General features: G+C 39.9%; 1 protein-coding gene across 1 annotated transcript in view; it reads right to left on the bottom strand.

Moving 5' to 3' along the window:
- The window catches only part of FYB2 (FYN binding protein 2), a 129,107-nt gene that overhangs the window by 8,473 nt on the left and 102,061 nt on the right, over positions 1–18,573 (bottom strand). The window contains exons 10-15 of the mRNA XM_047870744.1: positions 18,341–18,455; positions 18,210–18,250; positions 16,837–16,900; positions 15,711–15,809; positions 10,782–10,810; positions 9,274–9,334 (exon numbers count right to left, since the gene is read on the bottom strand). Of these exons, the coding sequence (XP_047726700.1) occupies positions 9,274–9,334; positions 10,782–10,810; positions 15,711–15,809; positions 16,837–16,900; positions 18,210–18,250; positions 18,341–18,455 (409 nt within the window). The remainder of the gene's footprint in view (positions 1–9,273; positions 9,335–10,781; positions 10,811–15,710; positions 15,810–16,836; positions 16,901–18,209; positions 18,251–18,340; positions 18,456–18,573) is intronic.

The raw sequence follows: 18,573 nt of genomic DNA, 5'->3' as shown, positions 1-18,573 counted from the left end.
AGTGTCCGACTTCAGCTCAGGTCACGATTTCACGGTCCGTGAGTTCGAGCCCCGTGTCGGGCTCTGGGCTGATGGCTCAGAGCCTGGAGCCTGCTTCCGATTCTGTGTCTCCCTCTCTCTCTGCCCCTCCCCCATTCATGCTCTGTCTCTGTCTCAAAAATAAATAAACATTAAAAAAAATTAAAAAACAAATCAGTCAAGAGATTCACAAAATAAAAGGATGTAAAATATGACACATCTACATAAAATGGGAGGAGGGGAGTAAAGAATGGGTTCAAACTTAAGCAACCATAAATGAAGTATAGATTGCTATATGCAAAAGATGTTATATATAAACCTAACGGTAGCCACAAGTAAAAAACCAGTAATAGATATGCAAAGAATAAAGGAAAGGAATCCAACTGTATCTCTAAATAAAGCCAGCAAACTGTGGGAGAAGAGAGCAAGAGAAGAAAGGAACAGAGTAAAACAACCACAGAACAAATAAAATGGCAATGAATACATACTTATCAAAAATTACTTTGAATGTAAATGGACTAAGCACTTCAATCAAAAGACACAGGGTGACAGAATGGATTAAAAAAAAAAAAAAGCAAGACCCATCTATATGCTGCCAGCAAGAGACTCATGTTAGACCTAAAGACACCTGCAGATTGATAGTGAAGTGATAGAAAAGCATTTATCATGCAAATGGAAGTGAAAAGAAAGCCAGGGTAGCAAGGCTTATGTCAGACAAAATAGACTTTAAAATAAAGACTGTAACAAGAGACAAAGGATGCTGTATAATCATAAAGGGAACAATCCAACAAGAAAATATAATAATTGTAAATATTTATGCACCCAACATGAAAGCACCCAAATACATAGAGCAGATAATAACAATTGACAGTAATACAACAATAGGGGATTTTAACACCCCATTTATATCAATGGACAGATCATCTTAACAGAAGATCAACAAGGACACAGTGGCTTTGAATGACACATTGGGTCAGATATATCTAACAGATACATTCAGAACATTCCATCCTAGAACAGAATACACATTCTTTTCAAGTGCACATGGAACATTCTCCAGCACATATCACATATTAGGCCACAAAACAAGTCTCAACAAATTCAAGAAGATCAAAGTCATACAATGCACCTTTTCTGATCAAGACACTATGAAACTAGAAATCAACCACAAGAAAACATCTGGAAAGAATTCAAATACAGGGAGGTTAAATAACATGCTAGTAAACAATGAATGGGTCAAACAAGAAATCAAAGAGGAAATGAAAAATACATGGAGAGAAATGAACATGAAAACATAATGGTCCAAAATCTTTGGGATGCAGCAAAAGCTGTTCTAAGAGGGAAGCTTATAGCAACACAGGCCTACCCAAGCAGCAAGAAAAATATCAAAAAATAACCTCATTTTACACCCAAAGGAGTTAGGAAAAGAACAAAACCCCCAAACCAGTAGAAGGAAGGCAATAAAAACATTAGACCATAAATAAACAATATAGAAAATAAAAATAATAGAAAGGATCGATGAAACCAGGAGCTGCTTCTTTGAAAAGATAAATGAAATTGATAAAAATCTTTAGACTCCTAAAAAAGGAGAGAAGACTCAAAATCAGAAATTAAAGAGCAGAAACAACAGACACTGCAGAAATACAAGAATTGTAAGAGAATATTATGAAAAATTATATGCCAACAAATTGGAAAACCTAGAAGAAATGGAAAAACTCCCAGAAACATATAACCTACCAAAACTGAATCAAGAAGAAATAGAAAATTTGAACAAATTGATTACCAGCAAAGAAACTGAATCCATAATCAAAAAACAGAAGCCCAGGACCAGAGAGCTTCACAGGTGAATTCTACCAAACTTTCAAAGAAGAGTTAATATCCATTCTTCTGAAATTATTAAAAAAAAAGAAACAAAAACAGAAGAGTAAGGAAAGCTTCCAAATTCATTCTATGAGGCCAGCATTACCCTTATTCCAAAACCAAATAAAGACACTACAAAAAAAGAGAACTACAGGTCAGTATCTTCGATGAACATAGATGTAAAAATTCTCAATGAAATATTAGCAAACTGAATCCAACAATACATTAAAATCCATCACAATCAAGTGAGATTTACTTCTGGGATGCAAGGGTGATTCAGTATTCACAAATCAATCAACATGATATGTCACATCAACAAAAGAAAGGATAAAAACCACATGATCATTCCAATAGATGCAGAAAAAAAATCTGACAAAGTACAACATCGATGCACGCATTAACAAAGTAGGTTTAGAAAGAACATACCTCAACATAATTAAGGCCATAAATGAAAAACCCACAACTGACATCATCCTCAATGGTAAAAAACTGAGAACTTTACCCCTAAGATTAGGACCAAGACAAACATATCTACCCTCAATACACAGAAGTCTGTTACATTTCTACACACTAATAATGAAGAAGCAGAGAGATTGAGCAATCCCATGTATAACTGCACAAAAAATAAAACAGGAATAAACTTAACCAAGGAGATGAAAGACCTGTAATCTTTGACACAAATGGAAAGCTATTCCATGCTCAGTGATTGACATAACCAATATTGTTGGTTTAGAAATTTAATGCAATCCCTATCAAAATACTAACAGCAATTTTTCAAAGAACTAGAACAATCCTAAAATTTGTATGGAACCACAAAGGACCCCAAATAGCCAGAGCAATCTTGAAAAGATTAATAAAACTAGAGGTATCACAATCTCACATTCCAAAATATACTACAAAGGTATAGAAATCAAAACGATACGGTGGAGACACAAAACAGACACATACATCAATGGAACAGAAAAGGCTGAAGTAAAATCACAATTATATGGTCAATTAATCTTTGATACAGAAGGAAGAATATTCAATCGGAAAAAGTGTCTTCAACAAATAGTGATGGGAAAACTAGACAGCTATATGCAAAACAATGAGACTGGACCACTTTCTTATACTGCACACAAAAATAAACTCAAAGTGGATTAAAGACCTAAGTGTGAGACCTGAAACTATAAAAATTCTAGAAGAAAGCACAGGCAGTAATTTCTCAGACATAAGCTGTATCAACAGTTTTCTCCATCTGTCTCCTGAGGCAGAGGAAATAAAAGCAAAAATAAACTACTGGGACTACATCAAAATAAAAAGCTTCTTTATGCACAGCCAAGGAAACAACAAAACTAAAAGGCAACCTACTGAACGGGAGAAGCTATTTGCAAATGACATATCTGATAATGGGTTAGTATCCAAAATATATAAAGAACTCCTACATCCCAACACCAAAAAACAAACAAAAGAACCCAAACAATCCAAATAAAAATGAGAACATTTTTCCAAAGAAGACATACCGACACATGAAAAGATGCTCAACCTTACTCACCGTATGGGAAATGCAAACCAAAACCACAATGAAATACCACCTCACACCTGTTGGAATAGCTAAAATAAAAAACACAAGAAACAACAAGTGTTTGTGAGGATGTGGAAAAAAGGAACCCTCATGCACTGTTGTCGGGAATGCAAACTGGTGTAGCCACTGTGGCAAACGTTATAGAGATTCCTCAAAAAATTGAAAATATAATTACCACATGATCCAGTAATTCCACTACTGGGTATTTACCCAAAGAAATTAAAAACACTGATTGAAAAAAGACAGATCACCCCTATGTTTATTGCAGCATTATTTACAACAGCCAAGATACAGAAGCAGCCCAAGTGTCCGTCAATAGATGAATGGATCAAGAAGTAGTATGTAACAACCACAACAAAAGGTGGTATAAAAAACATGTATGTATGCATGCACGCACACACACACACACAGGTATATTTCTCAGCCATAAAAAAGAATAAAATTTTTCCATTTGCAACAGCATGGATGGATTTAGAGAATATAACGCTAAGTGAAATAAGCCAGAGAAAGACAAACACCCTATGATTTTACTCAGATGTGGAATTTAAGAAACAAAATAAATGAACAAAAAAGGACAAAGCAAAAAACAGACTCTTAACTGTAGAGAACTGATGGTTACCAGAGGAGAGGTGGGTGGGTGGTGCGGTGGGTGAAAAAGGTTAAGAGTAGACTTATCATGATAAGCACTGAGTAATGTATAGAATGGCTGAATCCCTATATTACACACATGAAAATGATATAATACTGTATGTTAATTAAAAAAATACTGGAGATTGGGAGGTAGGTGACAGTGTAAACAAGGTTGCCCATAAATTGGTAATTTTTAAAGCTGGGTAATGGGTACATGAGGGTTCATTATAACATTCTATTTTTCTACATTTGGAATTTTCAGTAAGAAATTCTTTTTAACGAAGACCATTCAAAGAAAAAATAAAAGGATGTAGGGAGGGGAGGGTATCATAGAAGGAACTAAAACTTTCTGAGCACTGGTGTGCCTGGGTGGCTCAGTCAGTTAAGGGTCCGACTTTGGCTCAGGTCATGGTCTCGTGGTTTGTGGGTTCGGGCCCCACGTTGAACTCTGTGCGACAGCTCGGAGCCTGGAGCCTGCTTCAGATTCTGTGTCTCCCTGTCTCTCTGCCCCTCCCCTGCTCATGCTGTCTCTGTCTCTCAAAAATAAATAAATGTTAAAAAAAATTAAAAAAAACTTTCTGAGCACCTATGTGTCAAGTTTTATGCTGTTAACCAATTTAGTTTTCACAGTGACAATTCTGAGTATTTAAAAAATTGGAAGATGTAGAAAAGAGACAAAATAAGCATAATCTGACCTCTCAAAGACCTCTAAGTTTCCTTTAAAACATCCTTCCTAGCACTTTTAAAAATTGAATTGAGATCATACTGTACATACAGTTTTGCATTCTATTTTTTAATTGTTATTATAGAGTAACACTTCTCCATGTCATTAGAAATTCTTTAGTATATATTTAGCATATATGTAACTGTCATATACTTGGCAGATTACTATATATTTCAGTATTTGGGTGGGTGGTTTTAAACATCTTTTTATAAATACTCTGAGATACACATTTTTATGCATTAAATTTTTTTATGTTTCCTTTTTCACCAGAGCTTATTGCTTGAAGTCAAATTACTGGGTAAAGTAAAGGGTGTGGGCATTTGGGATACATATGGCCAAATATTCTTTCAGAGAGGTCATACCAATTTCTATCCATGCTAGCCATGTGAATACTATGGTCCACTCTGCCCCTTTGTCAACTTATTTTAGCTTTCCTAGGGACCTAGTTAGAGAGCTTAAAGAATCTGGCAGGATGAGGATTTTTTATTACCATATCATGGGTAAGAAACAGAGGCTCAGAGAAGTAAGAGGATGTGCCACAGGTCTCACTGGTGCCATGTTCCAGTACCAGTGTCCTTTTCAAAATCCCCCTCTTCTTCTTTCCCTTGCTAATCCCCTAAGAGACCTTCTACTGAACAAAAGGAAATAAAAAGCAGAGGTCTGGAATACCTAGTGACAACTTAATCTAGAGCTGTTTAGGCTTCTCCTCAATCTAATACCTACCTACCAAGGTATGACAAGCAAACTAACCAAGTTTATAAGAATTCAGGTATCGGGGCACTGCGTGGCTCAGTCAGTTAAGTGTCCCACTTCGGCTCAGGTCATGATCTTCCGGTTTGTGGTTCGAGCCCCGTGTCGGGCTCTGTGCTGACCGCTCAGAGCCTGGAGCCTGCTTCAGATTCTGTGTCTCCCTCTCTATGCCCCTCCCCAGCTCATGCTCTCTCTTTCTCTCTCAAAAATAAACATTAAAAAACAAAAAAAGAAAAAAGGAATTGAGGTATCATCTTCCCTCTCCCTTCTACTTTCCACCAGTGTTCTATCTGCTACAAATGCCTTTAATAATTAGTTTATGTGAAGCCAAACTACAGATTTACTCTATCACATGAAGAAGGTCTTGTTCAGAATTTGACAGGGCTGATGTGGTAAACATCGTTCATGCACAAAATATTCCTTGGATACCTACCATCATCTAAGTGCTATATTAGGACCTGGATAATAGAGATGAGGAGGATGTGGTTTCTACCAGAGGATTTCACAGTTTAACAAAATCCACGTAAGTTCTCCCCTGAAATCTCTTCTCTCCTTCATTTCTTTCACCACCCAAGAACATTTGATCATCTTTCACCTGAGTGACCATAATGACATTCTAACATATGTATTACTTCATACTTTCTCTCCAAAGCATTCTGGAGAAGGATCCCTTTACTCTTCCTGAAGTGTAGCTCTGATTACATTGTCCTTTTGCTCAGAGTTTGGACTTCCTCATTTGGCTGTAGGGCAGAAGAGTATCCTGAAAGGGCGCTCCCAGTACAAAACTACTAGACTCAAGTGTCTTAAAAAATTGCTACACTTTACCCTTAGAGTAAGTACTGTGCACAGTACCTTAGTAGCCCCCGCTAACTAAGCTGAAACCAGACAGTAGCAAGCCGTATGCAAGCACAAATGGCCAGTTTGTCCCGTGGAAAATGCTAGCATCAGCACCACAGTATTTCAGGAGATTGAACCTTAGGCCAAGGTCAAGGTAGGAGTTAAGACAGATTGTTATATTGGCATTTTAAAAAGCCAAATGGGGGCGCCTGGGTGGCTCAGTCGGTTAGACGTCCGACTTCAGCCCAGGTCACGATCTCACGGTCCGTGAGTTCAAGCCCCGCGTCGGGCTCTGGGCTGATGGCTCAGAGCCTGGAGCCTGCTTCTGATTCTGTGTCTCCCTCTCTCTCTGCCCCTCCCCTGTTCATGCTCTGTCTCTCTCTGTCTCACAAATAAATAAACGTTAAAAAAAAAAAATTAAAAAAAAAAAGCCAAATGCAGCTCTATGGCTATTTATTCAAGACCCAATGAATGAGAATATGGAAAACAGAAAATTAAAGGATTAAAAATATAGTAGGGAAATCCTAACTAGGAAGTTCCAGTAGATATATATCAGGAAAATTAGACGTTAAGACAGACCATCACTAGGAGATACAACATTGTGTGGTAGTAACTCTTTACTACTGGATTGGGTTTGAATCCTGTTTCTACACTTTACTACCTCTGTGAACTTGGGCAAGTAACAACCTCTATGCCTGAGTCACTCTTCTGAAATGTTTGTATAATAATAGTATCTACTTCATGGGATGGTGGTGAAGATTGAATGAACTAATACATATTAAATGTATATAGCAGTTACTGACCCCAGTAAGAACTACTTATTATTTTTGTTATTAATAGTATTAGGGATAGAGACATCTACCATATGAGGAAGAAACATTAGGTTCACTATATTTTTAATTTTGTAAGCAACTAACAAAAGAGCCTCAGGATACATCAAACAAAACATGACAGAACTTTAGGAAGAGATTGGCAAGTCTGCCATGTTTGTGTGAGATTTGAAGCTGTTTCTTTCAAATATTGATGGCTCCAACATCTAAAAATTCATAAATCTACAGATTTTAACAAGAGAATGATTTGAAGAACCTAAGTGGATTGTTGTACCAAACAATTAGAGAAGGCATATTTTTCTAAAGTGCACATGGGACATTTATAGAACTTAACTGTACATTAGGCATGAATCATGTCTTAAAACATGTCAAGGCACTGATAGCAATTACTTTCTCAGGGTACTAATATCTTTTTTTAATGTTTACTTTTGAGAGGGGGAGGAAGGGGGAGGGAGGGGGAGAGAGGGAGAGGGGGAGGGGGGTAGAGAGAGAGAGAGAGAGGAGAGAGAACACAAGTGGGGGAAGAGTAGACAAAGACAGAGATTCCCAAGCAGGCTCCAAGCTGTCAGCACAGAGCCTGATGCAGGGCTGGAACTCATGAACCATGAGATCATGACCTGAGCCAAAGTTGGATGCTTAACTGACTGAGCCACACAGGTGCCCCTCTATGTACTAATATCTTACTAACCACTTTTTCAGAGCACCAGGCTATTAAGATGGAAAGGACACTGGAATAGAGAGCATGGGCACAGACCTTCAGACATGGAAGCTTGGCATGACAAAGATGGCATTGTATATCCATGGGGAAAGGTGGGACTATTCAATTAATCATGCAGGACATTTATCCACATGTAAGAAAATTTAATTAGATTGATACTTCATTATAGTACCAACACAAAAAACTCAGTTCCAGATACGTCTAAGGTTTAAATGTAAAAGGCAAAAAATTCAGCAGTTTTAGAAGAAAATATAGGAGGATGTCATATGATCTTGGGATAAAGATTTCTTCTAAAGATGCCAAAGGCAACACTCAATTGCTAAATTCAAGTACATTAAAATTAAAAATTTCTATTCATTAGAAGACTACGAAGAATGTTGCAAAGTCAAGCTACAATGGGGGAGAAGGTCTCTGCAACATATATAACTGACAAAGGGATGATATCTAGAATGCATTAAAAAATCTATAAATAAATAAGAAAAAGACCATCAATGCAATAAGAAAACAGAATAAAAAGGTATGAACCGGCCTTCGATAGAAGATATGAATGGTAGGTATTAAAAGGGGTTCAACACTTAGTATTTTATACCCCCAAAATTGGCAAAGTTAAGAATTCTCTCTGTGCTAAGTGTTGGTGAGAATGTGGATCAACATTCCCCTTACAAATAGCTGGGAAGAATGTAAATTGGTACAACCACTTTGGAAAATAAGTTGGCATTTTCTTATCAATTTGCATTCCCTTCAGCATTTCTCTTCCCTTCTGAGTATCTGCTAGGAAAATTCTAGGACATATTCACAGAAGACATAAGACTATTTATAGCAATAGTGTTTTTAAGTACAAAAAAAAAATTAGAACCCTAAATGAATCAAGGATAAGCAGAGGAGACCTTTCTTTTCAGTCATTTAGTTGAGGGGGAGAGGACAGAAAACAAGTAGCTAGAGAGGGGGGCATCGAGTTTCAGGATGGTTTCTTTCTGGTTAGATGGTTATTCTGTCTTTGAGGATAGAAGCTCCGTCAAACACTGCTCGCTATCCTCCGTGTTGCCTTGTACATAGGAGGTTATTAAATCAGGGTATGTTGCACTAAAATGAGTTTCAAGTCTCTAGATTCAAAGGCAAGAAACAGATTCCAAAGCTCCAGTGACTTCTGAATCACCTACTACCATTAGATCACCTACATTATTCACTGTTTTCCCTTCTTAGTGAGGGGAGGGACATCAGAATCTGACTTTTTATCCAGTTTCTAAGGCTCTGAAGAGGTGGCCCTCTGACCATATTTAACAAGCCATCAGGAAATGGATTAGGTATCAGTAGGGATGACCAATGAGGTAAAATGACTTACCTGGATTCTTTTTCATTTATATCGACGTTATCATAGATAATAACTTCCTGAGACCTAAGTTCTAGGGTCAAGACACGAACAAAATAGTACACTATTAGGTATGGCTCATACAAATTTCTGGGCTTTCCGAATCATCCACAATGTCCACCATTATCCTTAATACCCAATTATCCAGGTGTCTCCCCATGTCTGTTTTATCAAAATCTGATCATAGAACACAGGCTGGAAGGATCAAAGAGCAAAAAGAATCTCCATTTGGGGAGAAATTCAATTAAGAGATTAAAAAAATAGTGGCATGCCCTAGTATCTCAAATATACACATATATATTTATGTCTATTTAATTTCATGCATGTTTTCAGAAAATATGAGTTGCTGAAAGGGTCATCTTTAGAATAGCTCCCCATCATCCTGGAACTAGGCAAAGATGTTTTACTTCTAGAACAGTAAGACGGCTTTTCCAAAATCCTGGAAAAAGACCGTTTAAGTAAAATATTCATGTTTTTTTCCTCCTTAATTTTGATTTAAAACCAATGGTAACTGCTCTTCTATAATAGTCTTGCATAAAATTGAAACTTAGTGCATAATTGGACATTTTCAGTTTGGGATATTCACATTCCTTGGTGCTTTACATAGAATCCCATGTTTAAGTGATTCACCACTTGAATGAGTTTGAGACTTTCTAGTATAATAATTTCGTAATTCATATTTGATTATTCATAAATTTGGCTGCGAGTACAATGCATGTCTATTCTATGTTGGCTTTTTGGATTTTTACATGGACCAAGGAAACTTGGGGGGGACCTATGATTTTACCAGGCTTATTTATATAACCTTCACTTGTTATTTAGTACAGCAAACTCATATTTCTGAAATATAATATACATTTGAATTGCCTAATCAGAGTGAAATCAAAGTACCACCATGGCTAAGGCTTACAAACAAAAACCAGCAAACAACACATGGCCTTCTTACTGGCAGATTCAACTCACAGTACATGTATTGAGATCATACTATGGATCAGCCAATGTACTAATCTGTGCATTATTGTTTTTATAGCAAAGAATATTCCAGTGACCCATCCTTGATTCAGCTAGTCAGTGTACTGCAACTTGATCATGTCCAACTCATTAGGTCTTAATTAGGGTGATTTGGCTGTCAAATCCTACAAGAGCTGTGTGGTATAATGTAAAATGCACGAGCTTTGTAATCAGAGAAACTTGAGTACAAATCCCAGATCACTAAGGTATGGATATGGGTCCTAGAGCTTCCTAAAAAGATACTATTGTTCTGGAATTTTAAGAGGCCTGGTATATAATAGGTACTTGAGAAACGTTATCCATCTTCCCCAACATAAGTTATACTGTTGGATAAAATGTTGTCTTTGATCTTTATGTCTCAAACTTTCATTAACTATGGAATGAAGGAAGGATTACTACTTCTCTTTCTCTGCCTCTGAATATGCCAGTACTGAGTAGTTTTGTGCCAGTAATAAGTGAATGTCACTTACCTAAATCAGGCAGCGAAATGGAAAATGCACTGTTGATTGACAGGAGACACAAAAGGGTTAAGGAAAAAAGCCAGGTTCAGAAAGATTAGCTGATCCATCTCAAATAACATATTGATGACTAGGTTTCTTGCTGCAAGTGCATCTAGGCAAAGATGTGAAGCAAACCTCTCCTGTAGCTTTGTTCTGATCAACCGTCCCCCTGCTTCCACACCACCATTTAAAAATGAGCTGATGTACCCCTGGGACCACCCGTAGTTCCCTCCCCTAACTAGACAACTTCAGGCTCTGCCCTGTCCATTCACAAGATCCTGTTTCCACCTTCAAACCTTCCAAGATGCCCATCAAATACAGGCCTACCTTGTTTCATTGCAATTCACAGACACTGAGTTTTTGACAAATAGGTTTGTGACAACTTGCCATCAGCAAGCCTATCAACACTGTTTTTCTAAGAACATTTTCTTTTTTTTTTTTTTTTTTAATTTTTTTTTTCAACGTTTGTTTATTTTTGGGACAGAGAGAGACAGAGCATGAACGGGGGAGGGGCAGAGAGAGAGGGAGACACAGAATCGGAAACAGGCTCCAGGCTCTGAGCGGTCAGCCCAGACCCCGACGCGGGGCTCGAACTCACGGACTGCGAGATCGTGACCTGGCTGAAGTCGGACGCTTAACCGACTGCGCCACCCAGGCGCCCCGCTAAAAACATTTTCTTAATGTCTCTGGATCATATTTTGGTAATTCTCGAAGCATTTCAAGTTTTTTCATTATTATTCATTATGGTAATCAGTGATCAGTGATTAGGACTCACTAAAGCTCAGAAGATGGTTAGCATTTTTAGCAACAGATTTTTAAATTAAGGTACGTACATTTTTTTAGACATGTTTCACGCTTAGTAGACCACAGTATAAACACAACTTTTATATGAACTGGGAAACCAAAAAACTGGACTCACTTTATTGCTAACATTTGCTTTGTTGCGATGGTCTGGAACCCAACACACAATATCTCTGAGTTGCCTCTGGGCATCCACTGTGGTGAAAGAGAACCACCCTCTGCAGACATGGGACCCCGCCTACATGTATGGTTAAGCCAAAAGGATATCTTGAGGGCAGAATTCCAGGCCAGGGGGATGGGAGATAGCAAATTGCTAAGTGGGAGAGGGACATTTGGCCCGAGTAGATTGTTCGGTTACACAGTTAAGGAGATGGAAGGAAGCTGGGTGTGGTAGAAAAAAAATCCACGTATTTTAAGCAATGAGTTTCAGTGCAGTCCGACGGGGACACTCACCACGGGCCAGACCCCCTGTGCTGGGTATATAAAATGATCAGACACAGTTTCTACCCTGAAGTAGCCGGGTGTTTAGTGAGGGAGACCCAAAGTACAACACTATGTGGTAAGAACCTAAGAAAGGAATGTCCAAAGAAACAGCACTTCTGGGAAAATCAGCTAACCTTTATGCAAGCCTTAGGTTCTTCATTTCTAGAGCGAACACCAGCTCTATCACACGGGGGAGTATTAGAGCTGCATGGGCATACCTAAGTAGATGTGCTTGGGAAAGAGCTGAGGACGTTCAATGGTCCCTGCTGTCAGTGACTGTACTACCAGACCTGGTGCCATCAGAACAGAGGAGCAGCAGTCCCTGGGGTCAGAGGGAGCTGCATCTGACTCTGAGTTCTGCCACTTGTCCACTTACCTGTGCAAGTCACATAACTTTTCAAAACCCTAATTTTTCATCCGTGAAATGGAGAGAAGAGTTTCTATCTCATCGTGAGTATTGTGAGAACTGGAGAGACAACACACGTGAAGCCCTTCACCCTCCCTGTCCTCGATGCCTCATTAGCGTACTTCCTTGGCTTCTCCACTCAAGGGTTCCTAGCTCAGCAAAGCCTTTCTTAATGCCAACTCCGTTCCTCTATTTTTTTGGGTCAGGGTGATGGTAGCTCCTATTTAAACATAGAAACGGAGGCTACAAAAAGTCTAGAACAATATTGCCTTCCTCTAGGTCATTTAACTCATTCATCAGCTATTTACGGAGTACCTATCATGTCTCACGCACTGTTCTTTAAACTGGAGATACAGCAGGGGACAAAACCATGAGTGCCCTCATGGATTCTAGCAGGGTGAAGCAGATGCAACAAGGATTTTTATGTTCTGTCAACTAAGGAGAGAAGTGCAAATGAACAAAAGAGAGCAAGATGAGGGGCCAGGAGGGCTGCAGGTGAGGGCTGGTCTGCCGTTTTTCGGAAGATGGTCAGGGAAGGGTTCGCTGATAAGGCAACTTGAGTAGAATCTGAAGGAAGGGAGGGGGTGAGCCACACTGTTATCTGAATGAAAGCGTTCTGGGAAAGGGAACGGCCAATGCAGAGACCGACAGGCAGAGGTGTGCTAGGTCTCTTTAAAGAAAAACAAGGAAGTCGGTGCATCTGGAACAGAGGGTGTGAGAACAGGTTTAACATCTAGTTCCCATGTAAAACTCATAGCAGAGCTGAGACCAGTTGGCATTTAATTCTTGGCTTATTTCTACCTAAATCAGACCATTTAATGACTGTCCTAATAGACAGTGTGTGTATCCGAGAGAAAGAGAGGGTGGAGAGCCTTACTCTTTTTCCATGTCACATTCCCAGTGTTGCAAAACCTCTCTCTGAAGGTAAGGTAATCAAGTAGGAGTTGGTGTTCAATCAAAAAGCTCAATAAACACAGTAATAAATTCTATCTTGTCCTGTTATATCTACACGTTATTAATTGAAAAATTAAGGCTGAGGGGCAGATTTTGCCAAAATTTATGAGAAAAATATATCTTATTTTTATTTGAGAGAGATAGAGAGTGAGTTGGGAAGAGGGGCAGAGGGAGAGAGGGAGAGGGGGAGAGAGAGAGAGAGAGAGAGGGAGAGCGAGAGAGAGAGAATCCCAAGCAGGCTCCATACAGTGGGAAGCCGGATGCAGGGTTCCATCCCATGACCCTGGGATCATGATCTGAGCTGAAACCCAGGGCCGGTCACTCAACTGACTGAGCCATGCAGGTGCCCAAGGAAAAAATCTTATTAGACCTTCCTAAAGATGAAACCTCTTTCTCTGCAGGTAGTAAATTTCTCTTTTATAGAGGTGTGCAAGCACAGATATTTGGCTTGTTAGAAGTTTCCAGAAAAGCTTTTGTACTGCATTAGACTAGATAATATGGATTTCTCTTATAACCCTGTGATTCTCTAACTTTAAGAAAAAAGGTTTCTCAGGAGTATTAATAGATGTTAGAAGACATGCACAGGATGTTAGGGAGACACAGAGGAGACACAGGTAATCCAGGTCTGGGTAGAGAGGTTCAGGAAAGGTGTCCCAGAAGGGATACTGTTTGACCAAATGTTAAGGGAAGACCAGAACTCTGATAATCAAAGGAGGTTGGAGGAGGGTGGGTGCATTCCAGACCAAGGGAATGTCATGGTTAAAGCAAGGAGGCACCAATACCATGGCAGAATTACATCTGTCGGGTATTTATGTGGGATGGTAAAGGAAATCTGAGTGAGAGATGGAACTGGACAAAAAGGGAGCTTCCATAAAATATTCACTTGCCATAGAAAAAGCCTGGGTATTCTAAAAGTCATTAAGGAGTCACTGAATAGTTCTAAGAAAAAGGAAATGAGATTTGCATTAAAAAATATCAGCATTTTCACCTGGATCAATTTTTTTGTTAATGTTTATTTATTTTTGAGACAGAGACAGAGCATGAGCAGGGAAGGGGCAAAGAGAGATGGAGACACAGAATGTGAAGCAGGCTCCAGGCTCTGAGCTGTCAGCACAGAGCCCGATGCGGGGCTCGAACTCACAAACCGTGAGATCATGATCCGAGCCGAAGTCGGACGCTTAACTGACTGAGCCACCCAGGCGCCCCGCCTGGATCAATTTTTTAAGGGACCACAGGCATCATGCTAATCGTTTTTTGTCAGAAGCATCTAACCTGCCAGGGCACGAGTATGCCTTCAAGCGTAGGTCTAACTGACCACTGGAGCTCTACTTCCATGGTCAGGAGTGCAATCTGTGAACAAGACGGTCTGTTGGATCTCTTGGTAGATCTAGATCCAGCAGACAACTGGACTAAAAATCATGTAACTTTCAGCTTCTACGAAGGACGAGAAAGTCAAGGTAGAGTAGTAATTCCATGCCAATGTATCTGGTGACCTTAGGGAAATTATCTTATTGTCCCCTGCTCTTATAAAACATAGATCTCTGTCTATATCCATTTCTACATATTAGCGAAGTGCCTGCAGAAACTGCCCACCCTCTCTTGTAGGCAAGAGGAAACATGGGCTGGGGCATGATTTGCCCACAACTGCACACTGAGTAAACGACAAAGCTGTAACTAGCATCCAGAATCCAGGCCTCCCATACTGCTGGAGAACGTGTAACCTTCTCAACCACGGGTAATTAGCGCGGAGATCTTGGAGGGCCCTTTCCAGGTCTAACACCTTGAGATATATGAACCAGTCAGCTGCAAAGTTCCTCTCCCCTGTCTACACATCACTTCTCTCTAGAGATGCAAATTAGAATACAGAAGTGTAGACAGGTAAAACACTGAAACTCGCAGGGCCAAGAAAACATACAAGGACGTAATTAATAACACAATGGCCGGTGATAACAGGGATATATGGCAACAAAATTACTTTCTGGACTTTGCTTAGGCTTTCCTCTCTATCCTTGTTTACAACCCTGTTTCATCAAATTTTTTTTTTTTCCAAACGGATGTTGTCACCTTCTTATTACTAGCTGTGGGTGTGGTTCATTCACAAATTGGAAAGAAGAAGCAGGTGATAAGCAGGCCTTTGGCTTTGGTTTCTGATACCCCCTGCACCGTTTCTGAGACTAGGACGCAGAGCCACAAGGCTGACACTGCGAGTTCCCCCATGGAGGGGAAAACAAAAACAACCGCCAAAGACTTTTTACCTTACATTTTCTTTCAACTTGTTTTTCTTCATTTTAAATCTGTTCTTTTCTTTCTTCAAGAATTTCTGCAGTCTTTTAAGGGCTTCTTTTCCGTCTAAGCTAAGAGGAATCAGAGGATACAAACAACACGGCATTTGAGAGAGTACTAGAGAAGGAAGAGGCTCATTCCAGAACACGTCCCACTCCAGGAAGCGAGAGCAAATGCCTCATCAACCTCTGTGCTAGTCTTATTTGTTTAGATGCCAATATGAAGTAACACACACCAGTCAGCTACGAAGGGAATTATACTTCAGTACAAGCTTCATCCACCGCGAATGGTCCCTATTTCGTACATGTGAAGCAAGAGCTTCCTTTCAGAGAAGATGACTTAGGGAAAGAATAGTTTACAAACTATACTGGAAATACAGCAATTGTGGCTCCTGAAATCCATGTCACCAACTTTTAATTGACTGATATTACAACAACGGTGGTACATTTATTGCCCAGTTAATGATTAAAATTCTTCCAAATATGCTCTTGGGTTTTTTTAGGGGAGCTGGAGAAGGAATGATACATCCACACCATCCCACCCAGCATGGAACACTACTCCTCCCTCCAACCCTTGAACTTCTTGCTTTTGACCGTTGCTGTTTTCATTTCCACAATGTGCCCTCAGTAACTGAAGTTGATGAATAAGGCCCATTTGAACAAATATTCCCGATAACACTGAATTCTTAGATATTAAATTAAGTCTAAATCCCAGGGACAGTCTTCTTAACTTGCAAAGACACAAATTAAGTCATGACCAGTGATTTCTTTCCGCAAATGCTATGATAGGGCCGAAGCGAGTTTTATTACTATTTACTTCTCCCTTTGGACTTAATTCCTAACACGATATTAAAGTTCCCTACTTGGAGAGATGGGCGTTTTCTTAAGAGAGAAAAGCAATATGATTAAAGATTCTAGCATATGACTGTACACAATCCCAAGTCTCTTATTCATCACAATTGTAGGTTAAAGTAGCTTCTCTCTACTCATGATGCAAATCCTAAGCATGACACAGTCAAAGTAAGACTACTTCTTAAAGTCTGATTTTCCTACAGCATCAATACTATTAGCTACAATGCTAAGAAAGAGAGGAACTCACTCTATTTTTGGGTAGTTGCCTTTTGTTTTGTAGACCTCTTCATACACTTCTTGGCTATTTTCTTCTGGAATTAAAAGAACTGTTTTCATGTATTACAATGACAATAGCTCAAATTCATATTTCACCAGAAATTATTGGATACCGATCATGTGCTAGGTACACTTTCATGTCAGGCACGTTTTTAAAAATATTTTTTAATGTTTATTTATATTTGAGAGAGAGAGAGAGAGAGTGCAAGCAGGAGAGGGGCAGAGAGGGAGACAGAAATCTAAGCAGGCTCTAGGCTCTGAGCTGTCAGCACAGAGCCTGATGGGGGGCTCGAAGGGAGATCATGACCTGAGCTTATGTTGGATGCTCAACAGACTGAGCCACACTTTCTTTTTTTTTTTTTTTTTTTAATTTTTTTTTCAACGTTTATTTATTTTTGGGACAGAGAGAGACAGAGCATGAACGGGGGAGGGGCAGAGAGAGAGGGAGACACAGAATCGGAAACAGGCTCCAGGCTCTGAGCCATCAGCCCAGAGCCTGACGCGGGGCTCGAACTCACGGACCGCAAGATCGTGACCTGGCTGAAGTCGGACGCTTAACCGACTGCGCCACCCAGGCGCCCCGAGCCACATTTTCTTTTAAAGTTTATTTATTTGGAGAGAAAGGGACAGAGAACCCCAAGCAGACTCCGTGCTGTTAGCACAGAGCCCAACACAGGGCTTGATCTCATGAACCGTGAGATCATGACCTGAGCCAAAACCATGTGTCAGACGCTTAATCAACTGAGCCACCCAGGTCCCTCAGGCACATGGTAAAAATAATTAAACCCCTATAAAAGTAGGTACAAAATGAAAATTCATATTTGCTTCTCCCCTGATCCTAAGTCTGATCTGATACAGTCAAAAAAAGCAGGTTTATCAACAGATTCCATCCTTCTACCCTCTTCCTTTGCATATTTTGTAGATAACATTCAGAGTCTATAAACATCACCTGCTGTGTTGGATGTTGGGGCAATAAAGGGGAACCAAAGCATCCTGAATAATCTTCCCCTTCTTAGCATGGCTTTAACCTTAACCTACATCAGCTTAAGATACACAGATACAATTGAAGGCTACCCTGTATGGGAGGATTTTCAAGTTTAATTTTTTTAATGTTTATTTTTGAGAGAGACAGAGAGACAGTGTGTGAATGGGGGAGGGGCAGAGGAAGAGGGAGACAGAGAATCCAAGGCAGGCTCCAGGCTCTGAGCTGTCAGCACAGAGCCCCATGTGGGGCTTGAACCCACACACCGTGAGATCATGACCTGAGACGAAGTCGGGCTCTCAACCGACTGAGCCACCCAGGCGCCCCCCTACCCACATTTGCAAACGTCTTCTTATACTTACCATCATCTGAAGCAAATGAGCTAGAGAAATCTGACCTTGTCCTGTGGGGAGAAGTAACGCAGAGACCATTAACCTGTTGTGTTGTACCTTTAAAGTCTTACCACACTGCTGAAGGGCTGAGATGCACTTACCTCCCTCTGCTGGGGCACTCAACATCGTCGTATGTCTCCTCTGAGATGGAGCGAGGCTTCCAGGCCCCCTGGCCTGGCATTTCTTTAGTGACCTCCAAGGCCTCCACATACCCACCTATAAAGAAAACAGAGAAAGTCCTGGAAGAATAGCTCATCAAGTGCTACTAGCATAAATGCATTCGCACATGTCGTGGCAGTGGAGGCAAGAACAGGAAAGGCAGATTTCATCAACT

Source organism: Prionailurus viverrinus, chromosome C1 (genome assembly GCF_022837055.1).
Source record: "Prionailurus viverrinus isolate Anna chromosome C1, UM_Priviv_1.0, whole genome shotgun sequence".
NCBI lineage: Eukaryota > Metazoa > Chordata > Mammalia > Carnivora > Felidae > Prionailurus > Prionailurus viverrinus.
The sequence above is the reverse complement of the archived record's forward strand: the minus strand, read 5'-3'. Positions and strand labels throughout refer to the sequence as shown.